General features: G+C 45.6%; 1 protein-coding gene across 1 annotated transcript in view; it reads right to left on the bottom strand.

Moving 5' to 3' along the window:
- Window positions 1-637: 637 nt before the first annotated feature.
- Window positions 638-15,972, bottom strand: part of SOS2 (SOS Ras/Rho guanine nucleotide exchange factor 2) — a 38,303-nt gene continuing 22,968 nt past the window's right edge. The window contains exons 9-23 of the mRNA XM_066189174.1: window positions 15,839-15,966; window positions 14,840-15,495; window positions 13,958-14,039; window positions 12,884-13,006; window positions 10,456-10,559; window positions 8,917-9,136; window positions 8,120-8,239; window positions 7,691-7,853; window positions 7,132-7,249; window positions 6,863-7,035; window positions 6,482-6,598; window positions 4,371-4,632; window positions 4,028-4,069; window positions 3,045-3,154; window positions 638-2,446 (exon numbers count right to left, since the gene is read on the bottom strand). Coding sequence (XP_066045271.1) covers window positions 1,937-2,446; window positions 3,045-3,154; window positions 4,028-4,069; window positions 4,371-4,632; window positions 6,482-6,598; window positions 6,863-7,035; window positions 7,132-7,249; window positions 7,691-7,853; window positions 8,120-8,239; window positions 8,917-9,136; window positions 10,456-10,559; window positions 12,884-13,006; window positions 13,958-14,039; window positions 14,840-15,495; window positions 15,839-15,966 — 2,928 coding nt within the window. The 3' untranslated portion in view covers window positions 638-1,936. The remainder of the gene's footprint in view (window positions 2,447-3,044; window positions 3,155-4,027; window positions 4,070-4,370; window positions 4,633-6,481; window positions 6,599-6,862; window positions 7,036-7,131; window positions 7,250-7,690; window positions 7,854-8,119; window positions 8,240-8,916; window positions 9,137-10,455; window positions 10,560-12,883; window positions 13,007-13,957; window positions 14,040-14,839; window positions 15,496-15,838; window positions 15,967-15,972) is intronic.

Below are 15,972 nucleotides of genomic sequence, written 5' to 3'. Positions count from 1 at the left end.
CTTAAAAGTCCGAAAAAATATTATTCCTTGTTTAGCAATTGCTGCTGGTGAGGATTTCAAAAGAGCGAATGAAAGTAATTTTTAAAAGAATTCAACTTTTCCAAGTCATCCTCCATTTCCTACCTGCACTCCCAGTTAGTGCATGTCAAATTTGGGACTTTTTGAACCTTATTTTAGCAAAGTGAAGCAGCTCTCCTATAAAAAGCGTGTTTTGCCCCTTGCGTGAATGGATTCCAACCCTCTCTTCTTCTCGTGGAAGGAGCACAGAGGGGACAAGGCTGGATAAATACATCTTCCCAAAAGAAAACTGTGGGGTCTTGGTATGATCCTGCACAGAGCCAGGAGTTGGACTTGATGGATCCCTCCCAGCTCAGGGTATTTATTTCCAACGGACATCCCTCCTCAGTCATATCTCCTTTCCAAAAAGGAGAATTTTCCAAATTCAAGACAATGGGAGCAGCTTAGGCAGACTGACGAGAAGCTGGAGTGTGATTTGGAAGCCTGGGATGGGCCCAACTCTCAAAGGCAGAAGGAAAGCCCAAGTGAGACCAGCAGCATGGAAAACCGGGGCGTTCTGTATTGTCAAAAATGCAACTCCCAACCTTGTCCTTGCAAGGAACACGCACTGCTCAAGCTCTTAAAAATTAAGACTGGGGTGATTTATTAATCTTGTTAAGAACTCTGATACAAAGCACAGTAAAAGGCCACAAACCAGTAAATAAAATGTGGCTTGTGAAGGCCACTTTATAAATGCTGCCACAGAACTACCAGTAAAACAGACTCGCTCTCACACCAGTTCAAACACGGGGCGTTCGACTGGCAAAGAAAAGTTCCATTCGCTTATCAGTTTAAAAAGTTTAATAAAGCTTTAAGTGTTTGCTGGTTTAAATGCTACCAATTTCCAAAGTGGATTCAACGAGTTAAAAGTGGAGATCTAAAGGAAGTTATTAGGTCTGGAAGGCAAGACTGTTCCCAAGCCAGAGGAAACGCTGCTGGCCGGATCCAATCCCGCGAGTAGCAGACTGTGTTATAGGCCTCGAAGTCAACTTCAATTTATACATGTCATTAGCATATCTGTAAATATACAATATAAACAATTGTACAGGCGCATAGCTTTGTTCTCTACAACAACAGACAAACTCTTTAGCTTAAGACACCTTCGCCTATCGAAACGAAAAAAGGCACATCTGAACAGGATGCACGTGAAGTACTCGGGATCCTCCCCGATACCCGAGACGGGTACTCCTCCTTCATCCTTTCTCCAAAGAACCAAGACCAACCAAATATTTTGGTATTTAGATTACAACCTATTTTTTTTTTTTCCTTTGTCTTCAGCAGCAAATCAATGGCAATTAAGACATGGCATGAGAATATTCCACACCAGGAGCTGTCACTCAGGAACCTCAAGGCAAGTGGTCAGAGGTTTTCAAATCTGTGACGCTCCGCATCCTCGTGTTGTTTGATCATCCCATTTCTGGGTTTCCTTAATTAAAAAAAAAAAGGCCACTAGTGCTCAAATTTGAAAAAAATTCCACAGACGCACCTTTTTTTTTTTGTTTTTGGCTCAGTGCAATTAAATGATGTCAGTTTAAATTCACTTAGTGTAGTTTACAGTGCAAAAGGTCTGTTTTGTGTCCTGGCACGACGGTCGGCACTGAGGATGTGAACCAAGGCAATGCTGCTGCTCACCTGAGGGTAATGCTGTCCAACCACACAGGTTGGAATGTGTGTAGTCTTGAATTTTTTTTTCCAATTTAAACCTTTTTTTTTTTTTTTTTTTTTGATCAGCAGCACTTTAAGAGCGTAATTTGTGAAAATACTAAAATACACTGCCGTCATTTTTTTTTTCTCCTCTGAATAAATTAAAAAAAAAAAAAAAAAAAAGAGAGGAACTTTACAAATAGTATTCCAGTGTCAATGACTACTACGGCTAAGGTCATTGAGGAGTTTCTGCATTTTCTAGCAAAGACAGTCTGTGCAAAGGAGGGTGGGAGAGCTCCCTTTTGTAAGTCTTTGGCGGCAGTTTCGGTAGCTGAGGGCTGGAGTTGTGCCGGGGCGGCACGGGCGGCACGGGCGGCTGCGCCAGGTTGTTGTGGCTGGCGCTGAGGACGCAGCAGCGGCGCAGCACCCGCGGGGAAGGAGTGCTGGGAGGGGTGCCCGGGGAGCTGGGGCCGGAGCCGGCCTCTCGCAGCCACTCGGGCTCCCGGGGGAAGCGTCCCAGCGGCGGCGGCTGCAGGCTCAGCGGGCAGTTGATGAAATGCTCGGGCGGGCGGAGCGGCACCGGCGGCGGGGTGTCGGGGACGGGGTCCCGGGGGGGCGGAGGAGGAGGGCTGTGTAAGGGCTGCTCCAAGGGAGTGGTGTAAGCAGGAACGCGAGGTTGGATCTTTGGAGGAGGCGGCTGCCGAGGTGGGATCGCTGGAGGATCGTCGTCCGGCTTGGAATTTCCCTGCGGTGTCACGGGGGAAAGGGAGGTGTAGGAAACGGAGAGCAGAGAATTCCAGAATGGGTTGGATTGGAAGGGAACTTAAATCCCACCCCATTCCTCTCCCCCTGCCATGGGCAGGGACACCTCCCACCATCCCAGGGTGCTCCAAGCCCTGTCCAGCCTGGCCTTGGACACTTCCCGGGGGAGCCACAGCTTCTCCAGGCATGCTGTGCCAGGGCCTCCCAATTCCCAACATCCCATCTAAACCTACTCTCCTTCAGTTTAAAGCCATTTCCTTTGTCCAGATGTTTGGATAAAGAGCAGTATTCAGACAGATGAGGAATTCTCCTGACCTCTGCTAGCGGTGCTGTCAGAAACACAGCAGCTGTACTGTTGATGGGAATATGAACACTATGTTCCTGAAATTCCTAGCAGAGTTTGAGGATCCAAAACTTTAAGAAAGGAAGCTGGAGCTCTGCATCACAAAGTCTTTTAGACTGACAGAGCCTTGTTTGGATCAATGGTCGAACTTGACAATCTTAGAGGTCTTTTCCAAGGTAAATGATTCGAGATATTCCCCAATTTATCACCAAAGTCATTCAACCCAGGACAGCAATACCTTAGCATTGGAAGCATCCTGATCCATCTTTTTTCGTGGAGGAAGTGGAGGAGGGTTCTGAGGCTCATCACTCAGTTTAGGGAAGCTCCCCCAGGAGCTGAAGAAAGTCTCTGGAGAGGGAAAAGCAGATCTTTTACTCCTTGTGCAATATCTGAGGAACGTATTCTGGAATATCAAGCCGAACTCAAAGCAACTCAAATAAGATCTTTGTGCTCCAAAGCAACACGAAGCAGGAGCTTCAACAGTAAGAAATCCTTTAATTCATTGCTTTAATCAGATGTAGGCCTCACTAAGTGTTCTCCTATGTCCAGTATCAAAGAAAGGCATCAACAGTCAGCAGGCAATGCTGAGGGACAGGAAAATAAATCCAGGGGACTCCAAGTGAGGTTTTACAGAGGGAGAAAAAAAAAATTCCTCAAATTAAGAAACAACACAACCCCTGACTTGTATTGGTGATTTCTGTCACACCTTGGCTTTTCCTTTTAGGAGGGCACTGAGCTCTGGGACTGCATCAGACCTGTGCTGCCCAGCTGGAATTTATATTAATCATATTTTAAAAAAAGGTATGTGGAATAAATAAAAAGAACAGCTGAAAACACAGGTGAATGCAGGATATCCCTCACAGGTGTGACAGAAAAAGTGTCTCTTCCTTGCCAGCAAGTGAGCAGTTATTTTCACTAAGCGGAATTTGGAAATTATCAAGTTCCTTTATTTGTAGCTTGAGTCGAACAAAACAATCAGCAAGGACGTTCAAAGTAGAAAGAAAATCATGTGAGAGCCTGGAGATAAAAACCCAACCCAAACTAAGTTTTAGGCTTTACATTCTTTACTGGACATCTGATCTAAAAGGAAACCCTTCTGAATGCAGCCCACATTTCGAATTTTAGATTTTAAAATCCCAGATCTCCGAGTTTAATCCCCACTGGGCTCTCCTGAAGCTGGGGAAGGCAGAGTTAAATATTTAACAGAGTTCCAACACTCACTCGACTGAGGCAAGTTCACGGGAGCGAAGATGCTGTTGTTACCTGGGAAATTAAAAAAAAATAAAATCCATTAAACAATTTCCAGGCAGAACCACCACACTGCAGCACATAACAAATGCCTGAATAACCTGAGAGATCAGAAAAACCCCCCGAGTTCAACTACTGCAAACGTGGATGAAGATTTCCCGTGTAAAACATCCCTGAACTGGAGAATTTAAGTTGTGCCGGGAATGAATTTAATTACTCCAAATTTTGCAATTCACTTTTTTCAAGGCTGGAACACACCCCTCAACACATCTGAGAAGCCTGAGGGACAGCAATAACCATTACTGAAGGCATGTACCATAAGAGCTGTTGAGATCAATGTCCAAGAAGACGCTGAACTCCGAGGACGCCGACACGGGCGGGGTTGACGGGGTGTTGGGGGAGGTCGGTGCCGACGCCGCCGACTCCTGCTCCGACTCCGTGATCCTGCTGAAACTGATCTTGCTGGGCTCCTTCTCCAGGGGCAGGGGGTGGCTCCTCAGGGTGCCAGAGGTGGAGCCGTGCCTGCCGGTGTTGGGCCTGATCCCCGGGGATTTCAGGGGATACGTTGTTTTCCTGGGCTGGAGACAGGGGAGATGTTAGCACTGCAAGGTTCCACACTGTGGGGTTCCCAAAACACTGCAGCATTCCCAAACACTGCAACATTCCCAACACTGCAACATTCCCAAACACTGCAACATTCCCCACTGCAACATTCCCAAACACTGCAGCATTCCCAAACACTGCAACATTCCCAACACTGCAACATTCCCAAACACTGCAACATTCCCCACTGCAACATTCCCAAACACTGCAACATTCCCAAACACTGCAACATTCCCAAACACTGCAACATTCCCAACTCTGCTGCCATTTCACACTGCAGCATTCCCAACACTGCAACATTCCATACGGCAACATTCCCAAACGTTGCAGCATTCCCAACACTGCAACATTCCCAGCTCTGCTGCCATTCCACACTGCAGCATTCCCAACACTGCTGCCATTCCACACTGCAGCATTCCCAAGGTTCTGTGAGGTATTTTCAAGGTGTTTCTCCAAGAGCAGCACAGCTGATGTGAGCTGCAGCGCTATTTACACAGCAGGAGTTTGCTGGACGCTGTGGATGCAGCTGAAGAAATCTTTTTTTTCCCCACAATTATGAGGAATGAAGAGTCCATGTGCTGCTGCCAACCAGGACAAAACACTGGGAAAAACGTGTCCCAGCCTTGGGAAACGGGAATTTACTGCAAGTCAGAGCTGCAGAAGAGCCCCAGAACAAACACCACAGAAACAGCAAAACCACAGAGGGTCACCGGGCCTCTCCACACAGCCAGGATCAAGGACACACTTGGAAACACGTTGTCCATGTCCTCCAGTTTATCCAGGACAAAATTCCCACACCCAGGTCACTGTGTGGACAAACCCAGCCTGGTTAGGCTTGGGTGTAATCCAGCCCAGATCAGAGCTGAGCTTTGCAAAGTGAATTATGTCCCCATCCTTCAGGGGTGTCCAGCACATCACAGCACCCGCAACTGGATTTTCCTGAAATTCCAGTAAGATTCTCTCTTTGGAAATCATGAGCTGTAAAGAATTCCTGCCCAGCTGACTGGACTCCTGTATTTAGAAATTATTTTCATCAAATGACTGTAAGAAGCATTTTTGCAACAGGAATTTCTGGCGTTTTCTTGCCACATCTGTAACGTCATCTTACTCATTCCTCTAACAAGAGGTGGCAAAAATGATTTATGGCTCTCCCCAAAAATCAGACACGGCTCCAGTCCCTCAGGCAATTCCAACATATAAAAAGCAAGTGCTCTAAATTGTGATTTTCCTCCTTAAAAAGAACTCTGAGCTCCAGAAGCTGGGTTTTCTTTAAAATCAAAATTGCTACTCCTTTAAACGGAACTTCATTTTCTTCTGCAAAAAGGACTGCACCTGGTAAAGTCTGCAGTGTTCGCAATAATATCAAATATTTAGACAAAAGAAAAATAGAAATGCGAACATATTATGCATAAAAGTAATATTTTGATTAGTATTAATATTTCTTGATATTGTGAAATGAAAAATATTACTCCGTATTTTATCATATGACTATATTGTAAGAAATATAAATTTATCAGCAGGATTTCAGGTTTTTGGGGGGGAAAGTGAGTTTTAAAATAGGACAAAAGTAATATATTTTAGTAGAGACAAATGTCAGGAGTAGAAGTCTTTTAAAATCAAGTTTAGTTGGAAAATCAGCTCGTGGTAAAATATAAAATGTTTCTGCCTTATTCAGTTAACCATGAATTATTTTCATAGTGGTCGGGGAATTTTAGCTGTTTAATTTTAATTAAATAATCCAGGAACTGGACTTGATGACCCCTGTGGTTCCCTTCCAACTCAGGGTATTCTCTGATTCCATGAAATTTCAGGGAAACAACTCACGAATCGAGGCGGCTGCTTGCAGTTCCGAGGTTCAATCTCCAAGGACTTGTTGAACAGATAATCTGTAAACTCTTTTTCTGGTATCTTCCCCATGGGATTGAGATTTTCAAAGAATTTCTGAATGAAACAAGCATCAGTAATATTTAAAAAACATGCACAGAGAAAAAAAAATTTAATGAAATACTCCTAATGCAGTGATTCAAAATCTAATTTTTCACCACTTCTGGCTGCTCCTTTGTGTGGTTCTTTGTTGCCTACCGGCCACTGCTCCCCTCTCTTTTGATAATCACTATTCATGCAAAATTAGGTGCAGTGCTACGAGATTATTTGGCGTTTCTCCCCCCTCTTCAATCCCCAAAGGGAGATTTAATGGCCGCTCACCCGGATTTCTGGCTCAATCCGTAAGCAGTAGGGTTGGTTTTGATACTGCTGAATTTCTCCTGTAATTTCAGCCACTTTTCTCCTCTTACTGAAGTTAATTAATTCTTTCCCTTGTCTTTTAAGGAAGTCAGGATTCCCTTCTTCTGTCTTCAAGATATTTGTTAGGTATATTCCTGATTTTAAAAAAAAAGAGCAGTTTTTAACCAAACATCTGCAGCAATCTCGACTTCAGAGTGATACCACACACACAAAAATTTGACGTCACTTACCAAAAAAAGGCACACAGGGGGGGTTGATTGACTTGAGCTTAGCTAAATACTTCTTAAAATGATCTTGGCTTAATTCTACTGCTTCATCCAAAACTCTTTTTTTCCTTTCCTGCAGTGCCTGAGTTGTCAAAATGAAAAAAAAAGAAAAAAATAGGGTTGGAAATCTTCTCAACAGCATGGTTAGCAAATACAAGGCAATTCCCTGGCTCTCTGAGCAAAATTTGGGAATGGAAATGAAGGTTTCAAAGAAGCTCTTCTGTCAATGGTTTGCTCTAGATTACAGCACCCAACAGTTCAGTCATGTGGATCCTGAGATTCCACAGAACAGATATTACTTTGACTTTTGATTTACAAAATTTAGTCTTTAACAGAAATGAACCATTTGATTTTTAACTTCAAGGCCTTGTGCTGCCTTTCAGAGCCATACAAAACACAAACCATTTCATTCATTTATTTTTCTGTTCTACTTCAGGGAGGCTTTGCTGCCAACAGTGGATTTCACTCCAGAGCTGTGTGTGACCCAGGTCTGGATGCTGATTTCATTTCCTCCTAAACTCACCTCGAATGTGTGATCCAGCCTGTACACTGAGACAGAGTTCACAGCACTGACAATCTCCAGAACACCATTGAAATTATTGAGGTCTTGGAAAACCTGCAGGATTTCTATGATCCTGCTCAGCACAGCCACTCGCTCCTCAAAGTTCTCCGTTTCCACGATGCACCTGATCAAAAGATGGGACTTGAGAAACGCTGAGAAAGAAAACCTGACACTTTTGTGTGTTATTAAATCAAATTTTTTTTTCCCGCAAAAACCCATCCAGCATGCAGCTTTTGGCTCACTCTCTCCAGAATCTCATGTAGGAATTTCTGCAATCACATCTTACGCGTGCTCAGGTTGGAAAGTCAAGGGAGGATTTGGCAGAAATAAAGCAGCAAAGCCCAAGCCTGTCCAGGGTGAAAGTGGTTCATGCCACTGCACCGCACTCACTTTTCAAACCACAGAGTGAGGTTTGTAGTGTGACGAATCATTTTCAAGAGGTTCGGGGAGTTCATTTCCTTATCTTCCTTCGTCCACACGCTGCCAACGAGCTCAGAAGGCTGCACAGCCCTGGGATTGACAAAACAGGAGGCAAAAACGCTCAGTGCAAATAAAAACTGTAATTTCGGTGCTTGCATTAAAAGATTATTTCTCCCCTGATAGTTCACAAATCCAATCCCAACTAATCTACTACAGAACACAACTTTTTAACGAGTGCTGGAGTACAAAAGGAAAAGACATTTTTATCTTAATTGAAATTGGATCATTTTGAAGAAGCGTTTTCAGATAAGAAAATTACAAAGGAGTGAGTTTAATTTTCTGAAAGGGCAAGAAAAACAACTTCAGGAAAGTTAGAAATTGAGCGCAGGAAGGTGAAGCACTTGCAGCAACCGGTTGGTTTCAACGCAAAACCTCCCGCCACTGATGCAGGAACGAGATTTCGTAATTTGAATTTTTTAAGGGTCCTGAATTATCCACCCAGCATTTCTGTTGTCACAAGTCAGACACGGAGATAAAACCTCTTTTCTCCACTCTTTTGCATATTTTAACACCGAGCAGACAGCAAGAGGAAACATCTTCCTGTAAACTCTGGAAGTCGCGGGTTGCGATTTCCAGAAAACGATCGGTTTTCGACCAACGGCGTGAACGAGGTGCACTTTTTTTGAGGGGGGGGGTGAAATAATGCAAAAGCAAGGTGTGAGAGCATTTAATAATGCAAAAGCAAGGTGTGAGAGCTGAGGGCCTGCCTGTACAGGTCGGACTCGAGCAGGGTGAGCTGCCGGGCGATCTCGATGGGGTGCAGTGTCATCAGGTCCAGCGCCTCGCTGTGCCCCACGCGCCACAGGTGCCACTCCAGGGGGGGCGGGGGGCTCTCGAAGGTGATGTTGTGGCTGACCCCATCTGCCTGGGCTTTCTTCCTCTTGATGATTTTAGCAATGGACTCCACCCACTTCTTCATGGATTTCCCTGGAGAGGAGGAATCATTAAAAAAAAAGACCCCGAAGAAAACAAAGCACACGCGAGTTTTTTAATGCTGTTGTAAGGGAAGTTTTAACTGAGAGATGGGAGGGTTAAACTCCGAGTCCAAGAGAGAGGAAAAGTGCATTATTCTTGTGACAAGTGTTGGTTTTTAATTAACTCATGTTTTTTTCATAAATGTCAATGTTACAGAGCAATCTTTGGGGAGGGAACGTTTTGAGTTTGTAAATAAATAAATTTAGGAACTGGAGCTCAGGCTGGAGGGGCTTTGGACAAGGGATGGAGTGACAGGACAGGAGGAAATGGATTCAAACTGTGAGGGCAGGGATAGATGGGATATTGGAAACTGGGGATTCCTGCCTGGGAGAGTGGGGAGGCTCTGGGTGCCCAGAGAAGCTGTGGATCCCTGGAAGTGTCCAAGGCCAGGCTGGACAGGGCTTGGAGCAGCCTGGGATAGTGGAAGGTGTCCCTGCCCATGATAGGGGCAGGACTGGATGGGCCTGAAGCTCCCTTCAACCCAAACCATTCTGAGAACCTCTGATTTTAAATGACTTTTGATAATTCAGTGAAACCAACTCCCCAGAAATTTGAATGAACACTCAGAATTCTGCATTTCTGCATGTAAATTAATCAGGTTTGTATTTCTCTATTTTTTTTTTTCTTCTGGGTTCTTGCACCTGTATCGGCTGACAAATAAACACATGCGAAACCAGTTCTATTGAACCACATCCTCTGAAAGTTTTGATGTGGAAAAAAAGTGAGGCTGTGTCCAGGGTCTTTTAATTGTCTTAGAATTATATTGCCCATTGTAAGGCCCGGCACTCTGAAAATGAAAACCTGGAATTGCCAGGATAAGGATTAAACATCGAGTTCATAAAGAGGAGATACCAAACGGGCCCAACATCCTCTTCTAAAAGGATAATGGTTTTCAGCTGGAATTTTATATAAATGGGAAAAATCAGGATGGAAAAAAAAAAAACACAGTAAGCAAAAAGGGAAGGAATTCTCTATGGAGAAAGGGAAGGTGACAGCCTGAATTACAGACTCAGGGAAGGATGGCTATATTGTCCAGAAGGAAATCTATTTAAAGTATTATTATCCGAATGTTTGAAATCATTTTTAGGAGCTGTTTAGGCTCCAGGCCAAAGCTTCCTCATGTAAAGGGGAGCCTCATAAACAGCTCAGTTAAAGGCATTAAAATTACTCATGTGTTTAAAGGTATTCTCAGACCTCAAATCCATCAGGATCAGACTGGGAAGTCGTGGCAAAATGTGGGAAGGGAACAGGATCCCTCCCCCTTACTGCACCTCTGACACTGGAAATGAAGGTCTCCAGCCTCTCCAGCAGCTCCAGATCCCTCTCAAAATCATAAAAATGGTGCTCGACCCAGTGCCGGAAAACATTCAATATTCTGAGGAAAAGAGGAAAAAAATATTCAGGTTTCTTTTTTTTTTAAGGACCTCCATGGCTCATCCCATATAAATGAATCACAGTCCCACAGAACTCAGGTTACAGATTTATGTAGTTGGTGACTCTCAGAACACACATGGACAAAGGAGCAGAGCAAAACCACTTTTTTTTCTGGCAGGTGTTTCAAACCTAATTTATAGGTTTGAAAGGATTGTCTGAGCTTGGTGCCGTTTTAAAAGAGAATATAGAAAATGCCAGTGTTGGGATGGTTTCAGAAGAGGAAGAAACTTAGCAAAATCAGATGAAATTGGTATTTCTAATTTTCCTTGTAATTTCCTTTTTTTTTTTTAACAAAAATGCTAATTAGGATCTCCCACTTGTTAAGAAGCACATTTGTTATTCTTTCTTTCCTACACACAAATTTCTAAGTTGCTGAGTTGTTGTTACTGCCCTACTTATACCATTTTTAATGACCCAAAAGGCCTTACTGGATCCAGTACATCCTTTAAGGATAACCCTAAACTTCCTCTTGATTTCTCTCTACTCTTTCTCAGACAAATCACTAATAAATCAGTCTCTAAACGTGAACTCCAGCTGCTTTTCAGCCTTTTGCACTCAGGATAAATCAGAATAAAAACCCTGCTTTGTCTCTTCTTCAGGTAAACAAGCTTAGCTCACATCTTCAGCACTTTGTTTTCTCCAGGTGCAATTTATCACCTGAGTAAAAATCAGCCTGACATGGAGGACAAATGAAGGACATCCACGTGGACACACGGGAAATTCTTTTAACTCTCCTCTTCCCAGTGTGCAAGGTAAAAACTAAGCTTTATCCCATAAAAGAACAGCTGCCCCAACAGATCCTTCAGGCTGGAAACCAATGACACCTTCCAAGAGGCAAAGTTTTGATCCAAGTTTCCTTGAAAACAGGATCTTATCTAATCCATGTGTGCCCTCGAGATCCCATGGTGAAAACATTGCCTGGCTCTGCTGACATCTCCTTGTTCTCATCACCTCACATTCGTTTGTCCAAGCCTTTCCCATGCCTGGCCACAGCATTTTCTGAGATTTGGAGTGGAGGGATGCAGGGAAGGAAGGAAGGGATAAACACCTTCAATTCTCCACCTTCTTCCCAAATTCCAGCCTCTGAAGCAGAGGTCAATGCTTTTAACAACACTGGAATGCACAAAGGGCTGAGTTTATCAACCCAGCAGCTCAAACTCTTTCATTTTCAGCTGTAAGACAGCTTCAAGCTACTGGAAATACACAGAAACAGCTCCCAGAAAACAGTGAAAAGCCAGGGAAAGCACGAGCTGAGAGGCAGCTCTCCCAGGAACTGATAAGCGTGGAGACTTGTGGTCCTGCTGAACCCAAAGGAGCTGATAAAGTGGGAACACCAAGGGCCTGATAAGCTGTGCAAGGCCAGCAGCAGGCAGGTATCAAGGTTACAGTGACATTGTGTGACTTGGATCACGTTCAAGGGGCTGGTGGCAGCTCTGTGTCGAGGACAACTACAGGGTTACCCCCACGGTTATCTTTTTAATCTTTTATATATATATATATATGCGCATGGGTGTCTGATAAAAATGGGACCCTGGGTGACTTTCTGAACACCTTGGAGGCACTGGCATGTCAGTGTGACCCTTTGAGTCAACAGCAATGTGTGGCAGCAGATTAACTGAGGGTTCTGTGGGTGTAATTAACTGCATTAATTGCTATTAGTAGAATTAATATTGATAGTAATATTCATGTGCCATTAATGGGAACATCTTGATGTTTCTCATCAGTGTAATGAATAAAAGCTGCTCAAGCAAGCACTGGTGGTGATCTGTGTCTCTTCCTGTCTCGATCCCCAACCAGCACAACAATCACTCTCATTCATGCTAGAAATGCTTGATTGTTCCCCAAATTAGCTTGGTCAGCGAGACCTTGAAGATTCCCTGCAGCCCACTGCAGTGAGCAGCACAGACAAGAGTCTCCCTGTCTGTGAGCAAACACATCCACAGGGCTGGGAAAGGGAGTGAAACACCAGCAGGGCTGGAAAACCGGGAACAGAGGAATTATCTTTCCCAGGGCCTGGGAACAAGGAGCGCATTGAGAGCTCGGCCAGCCCTGCTCTGGAGCTCCACATCCCTCACCCACAGGCGCCGTGGCTGTGGGTGGGGATCCCAGCTGGGCCAGCTCCAGCCCACCATTTGGGATGTGACACGAGGCTGCTGAAGTCTCCCTGAGCAGGGATGAGCGCGTGCAGAGCTCAGTGGCCTCCAGGCTGGCAGTGGCAGGGCTCTGAGGGCACACACACACACACACACACACACACACACACACCTGAGCTGCACGGGCTGCACGTATTCCTTGCGGAAGCGTTTCAGGTCGGCGCTGATGGGCTGCTCGCCCTTCTCGATGGCCAGCCTGTCTGCCTCCGTGGGCTCTGGCTCGGGGATCTCAAACCTGGGGGGGGGGGAAACCAGAAGCTGCGGTTTATGGAAATGTATTTAGAGAAATTCAGCGTGAGGAGAGTCAGGTGCTTCCCCCTGCCAGCCAGTTTGCCCGGAATTCCCTCCTGCCCAGCTCCACACCCTGTTAATTCGCTGCTTCTCTGCTCATCACACCATGTCTAGACTGGGATAGAAGGTTTTTAAGGACCTGCTGGCTTGATTAAGGGAAGATTAGACAAGAGCTTAAGAGCAGCTTTAGCACACTGCATTAAAATGCTGTTTACCCTAAGTCTGTGCCTTCAAACAAACTGCCTGGAACATTGCTGTCCTTATTTCCATCGAGATTTGGCTGCACTCAGCTCTCTCACGAGCCAGTTTAGCAGTTCCCAACATCACCACCCACAGCCCAGGTGCTCCTGCTCATTCCTCATTCAGGTAACTCATTTAAACTGGGAAAAGGAAGCTTGCACTGAAAAAGCCTGGATCATTGTTTTAAAGTTACTGGTTTACAAACTTCACTGAAACACTGAAACTTGACCCTGGGATCCTGAGCAGGAAAGGAGCTCTTGGAATCTCTGATTTTTGTGAGTCCCTCCCAACTTGGGATGTTCTGTGATTCCAGATCAGCAAAACTCATCAGGAACTGGAGTGACAGGACAAGGGGAAAGGCTTCAAACTGAAGGAGAGGAGGGTTAGATGGGATTTGAGGAAGAAATTCCTGGCTGTGAGGGTGGGGAGGCCCTGGAATGGAATTCCTGGAGAAGCCGTGACTGCTCCATCCCTGGAAGTGTCCAAGGCCAGACTGGACAAGGCCTGAAGCACCCTGGAACAGTGGAAGGTGTCCCTGCCCATGGCAAGGAGTGGCACTGGATGAGTTTTAATGTCCTTTCTCAAACCATTCTGGGATTCTATTCTATGATTCCAAACCTTTTCCATGCCCTCAGAAAGGAGGATCCCTCCTCACCTTTCTATCAGCAAACTGAGCAGCTCCTGGGGCTTGCAAAAGGAGCGGTAGGTGGTCAGGAAAGTCCGGACGAAATTCGGATCTGTAAGGATCGAATGAGGAAATGACAGCAGCGGGTTTTGAGCCAGTTGCAAAATATCAGAAATAAAATACAAAGAAGAAGTTTCATGTGCAGAAAAGACACTGAGGTTATAATGCAAGCTCTCTATTTGAAAACACCAGAAGTGACAGTGCTTGGGAAATTTTCATTCAGTTCTTTGGTGCATCTCCCTGAAAAATATTGAACTGCACATCCAACATTCTCTTCAAACCTCTGCCTCAGCCTTCCCTGAGGAATGACTCTCCCTGAGCAGCTGTTCTACAGGGGATGTTTAACAAAAATTGCACAGCAGCCCCAGCAGCACCAGCTTCCCCTTGCGCCCCAAAACTGAGACCCAGCATTCTCCTCAGCCTCAGCACTTCGTGGAACTCCTTCAAGCTTTCACTTCTGTGCCTTTCAGACAGTGAAAGGCTGAAAAATTGTGATTTGCACCCACTTCAACCCAGATACTTCACAGGGCGACAGGCTGAATGTAATAAATATAAAAAATACAATAAATGCAGTAAATATAACCTTTATCTTTTTTTCTTCTTTCACAGAGCCTCAGCCTGTAACAGCTCCATTGCTTTGGCCACGATGAAACATGGAAACGTTTCTTTTTAGGGGATGAAAGGTTTGCATACCCAAAATTTTCTTACAGCTTTGCCTGCAAAGCCAGGTGATTTAAGAACGTATTTTTACTCCCTGCCGATTACAAGCAGAAAGAAAGCCCAGCAAACTAAAGATTAAACTAAAGGGTGAACTTTTTCACTTTTGTAAGAGCAAAACAAAGCTCAGCACACCTGCATACATATGGTAGGTGAGCCTCTCGATGAGCTTCACCACCGTGCCCCCTTTGATGATGGGAATGCCATTCCTGCTCTGCAGGTTATCCTCGAAGACAATGTTCTCCTCGGAGTCCTCCACCACGAAGCGATAAACGCTGGGGCTGGGCAGCCTCAGGGGCTGCTCGTTCTCCTCCTGCAGCAGCACCGAGTCCAGCATCCTGTCCAGGGTGCTGCGGTACTGCAGCGACACCAGCGCCGCCATCCACGTGCTCTTCTCCTCGGCCGACCTGGCGGCGAACAGCACGCTGCTGTCGTCCTTAGACACCAGCTCGAAGGCGTGCCTGTACTCCGCCGTGTCCTCCTTGTCCACCACCTGCGCTTTCCTCATCACGATCTTCTCCTTCAGCCTGTACTCGGCGCTGCTGTAGCCGGGCAGGCGCGACTGCCCGTGGTTGGGTTTGCAGCTGATCAGCAAGCCGTCGAAGAGGAAGATGTGGCGCTCGTGCTTGGCGCCGATTTTGGTGAGCCCCCCTTCCATGATGAACTCGTTGCAGCACTGGCCGATGTCTTTGCCTTCCCAGCCGTCGATGTTCTTCTGGATTTCGTTCATTTTCTTGATGGCCAAGTGTTTGCTGCGGATCTGGCGGTGATAGAAGCGACAGACCGGCTCCCTTGAAGGGACGACAGAAAAAGGCGCGTTGCAGATTTGCCATCCCAAAATAATCAACTAAATTAAATCGCTTAAATCGGGATTTTTTTTTTTTCCCCCCCTTGAAATGCCCTAATCAAGTTCCTAATAAGCCACATGCACCGCTTTGGTTGGGAAGGAGTAAAATATTCACATTATCCTTGTAAGTGGGGCGTGAAGGTTTTGGGCTGCTGCCCCATCTACAAAGAAAATTAGCGACAAGACACGCCTTGAAAGGGAAAAATGGATATTTTCTAGCAGGACAAGGTGATTTATTTCCCTCCCTGCCAGCGGTGGGAAGGCAGGGACGCTCTGGGCGTGCTTACCCAGGCCGGCGCCGCGGGGAGTGCTTGCTGTAAATGCGCTCCATGCTGCACTGCAGGTTCAGGAGGGCTGTGATGGCTTGTTTCAGGCACTCCCTGTCCTCTTCATCCTCACTGCAATCCTGCAATTGCTGCGA

This window comes from Chamaea fasciata, unplaced genomic scaffold, assembly GCF_029207755.1.
Source record: "Chamaea fasciata isolate MVZ Bird 193981 ecotype frontalis unplaced genomic scaffold, bChaFas1.0.hap1 SCAF_7, whole genome shotgun sequence".
NCBI lineage: Eukaryota > Metazoa > Chordata > Aves > Passeriformes > Sylviidae > Chamaea > Chamaea fasciata.
Note: the sequence above shows the minus strand (reverse complement) of the source record. Positions and strands in the feature narration are given on the sequence as shown.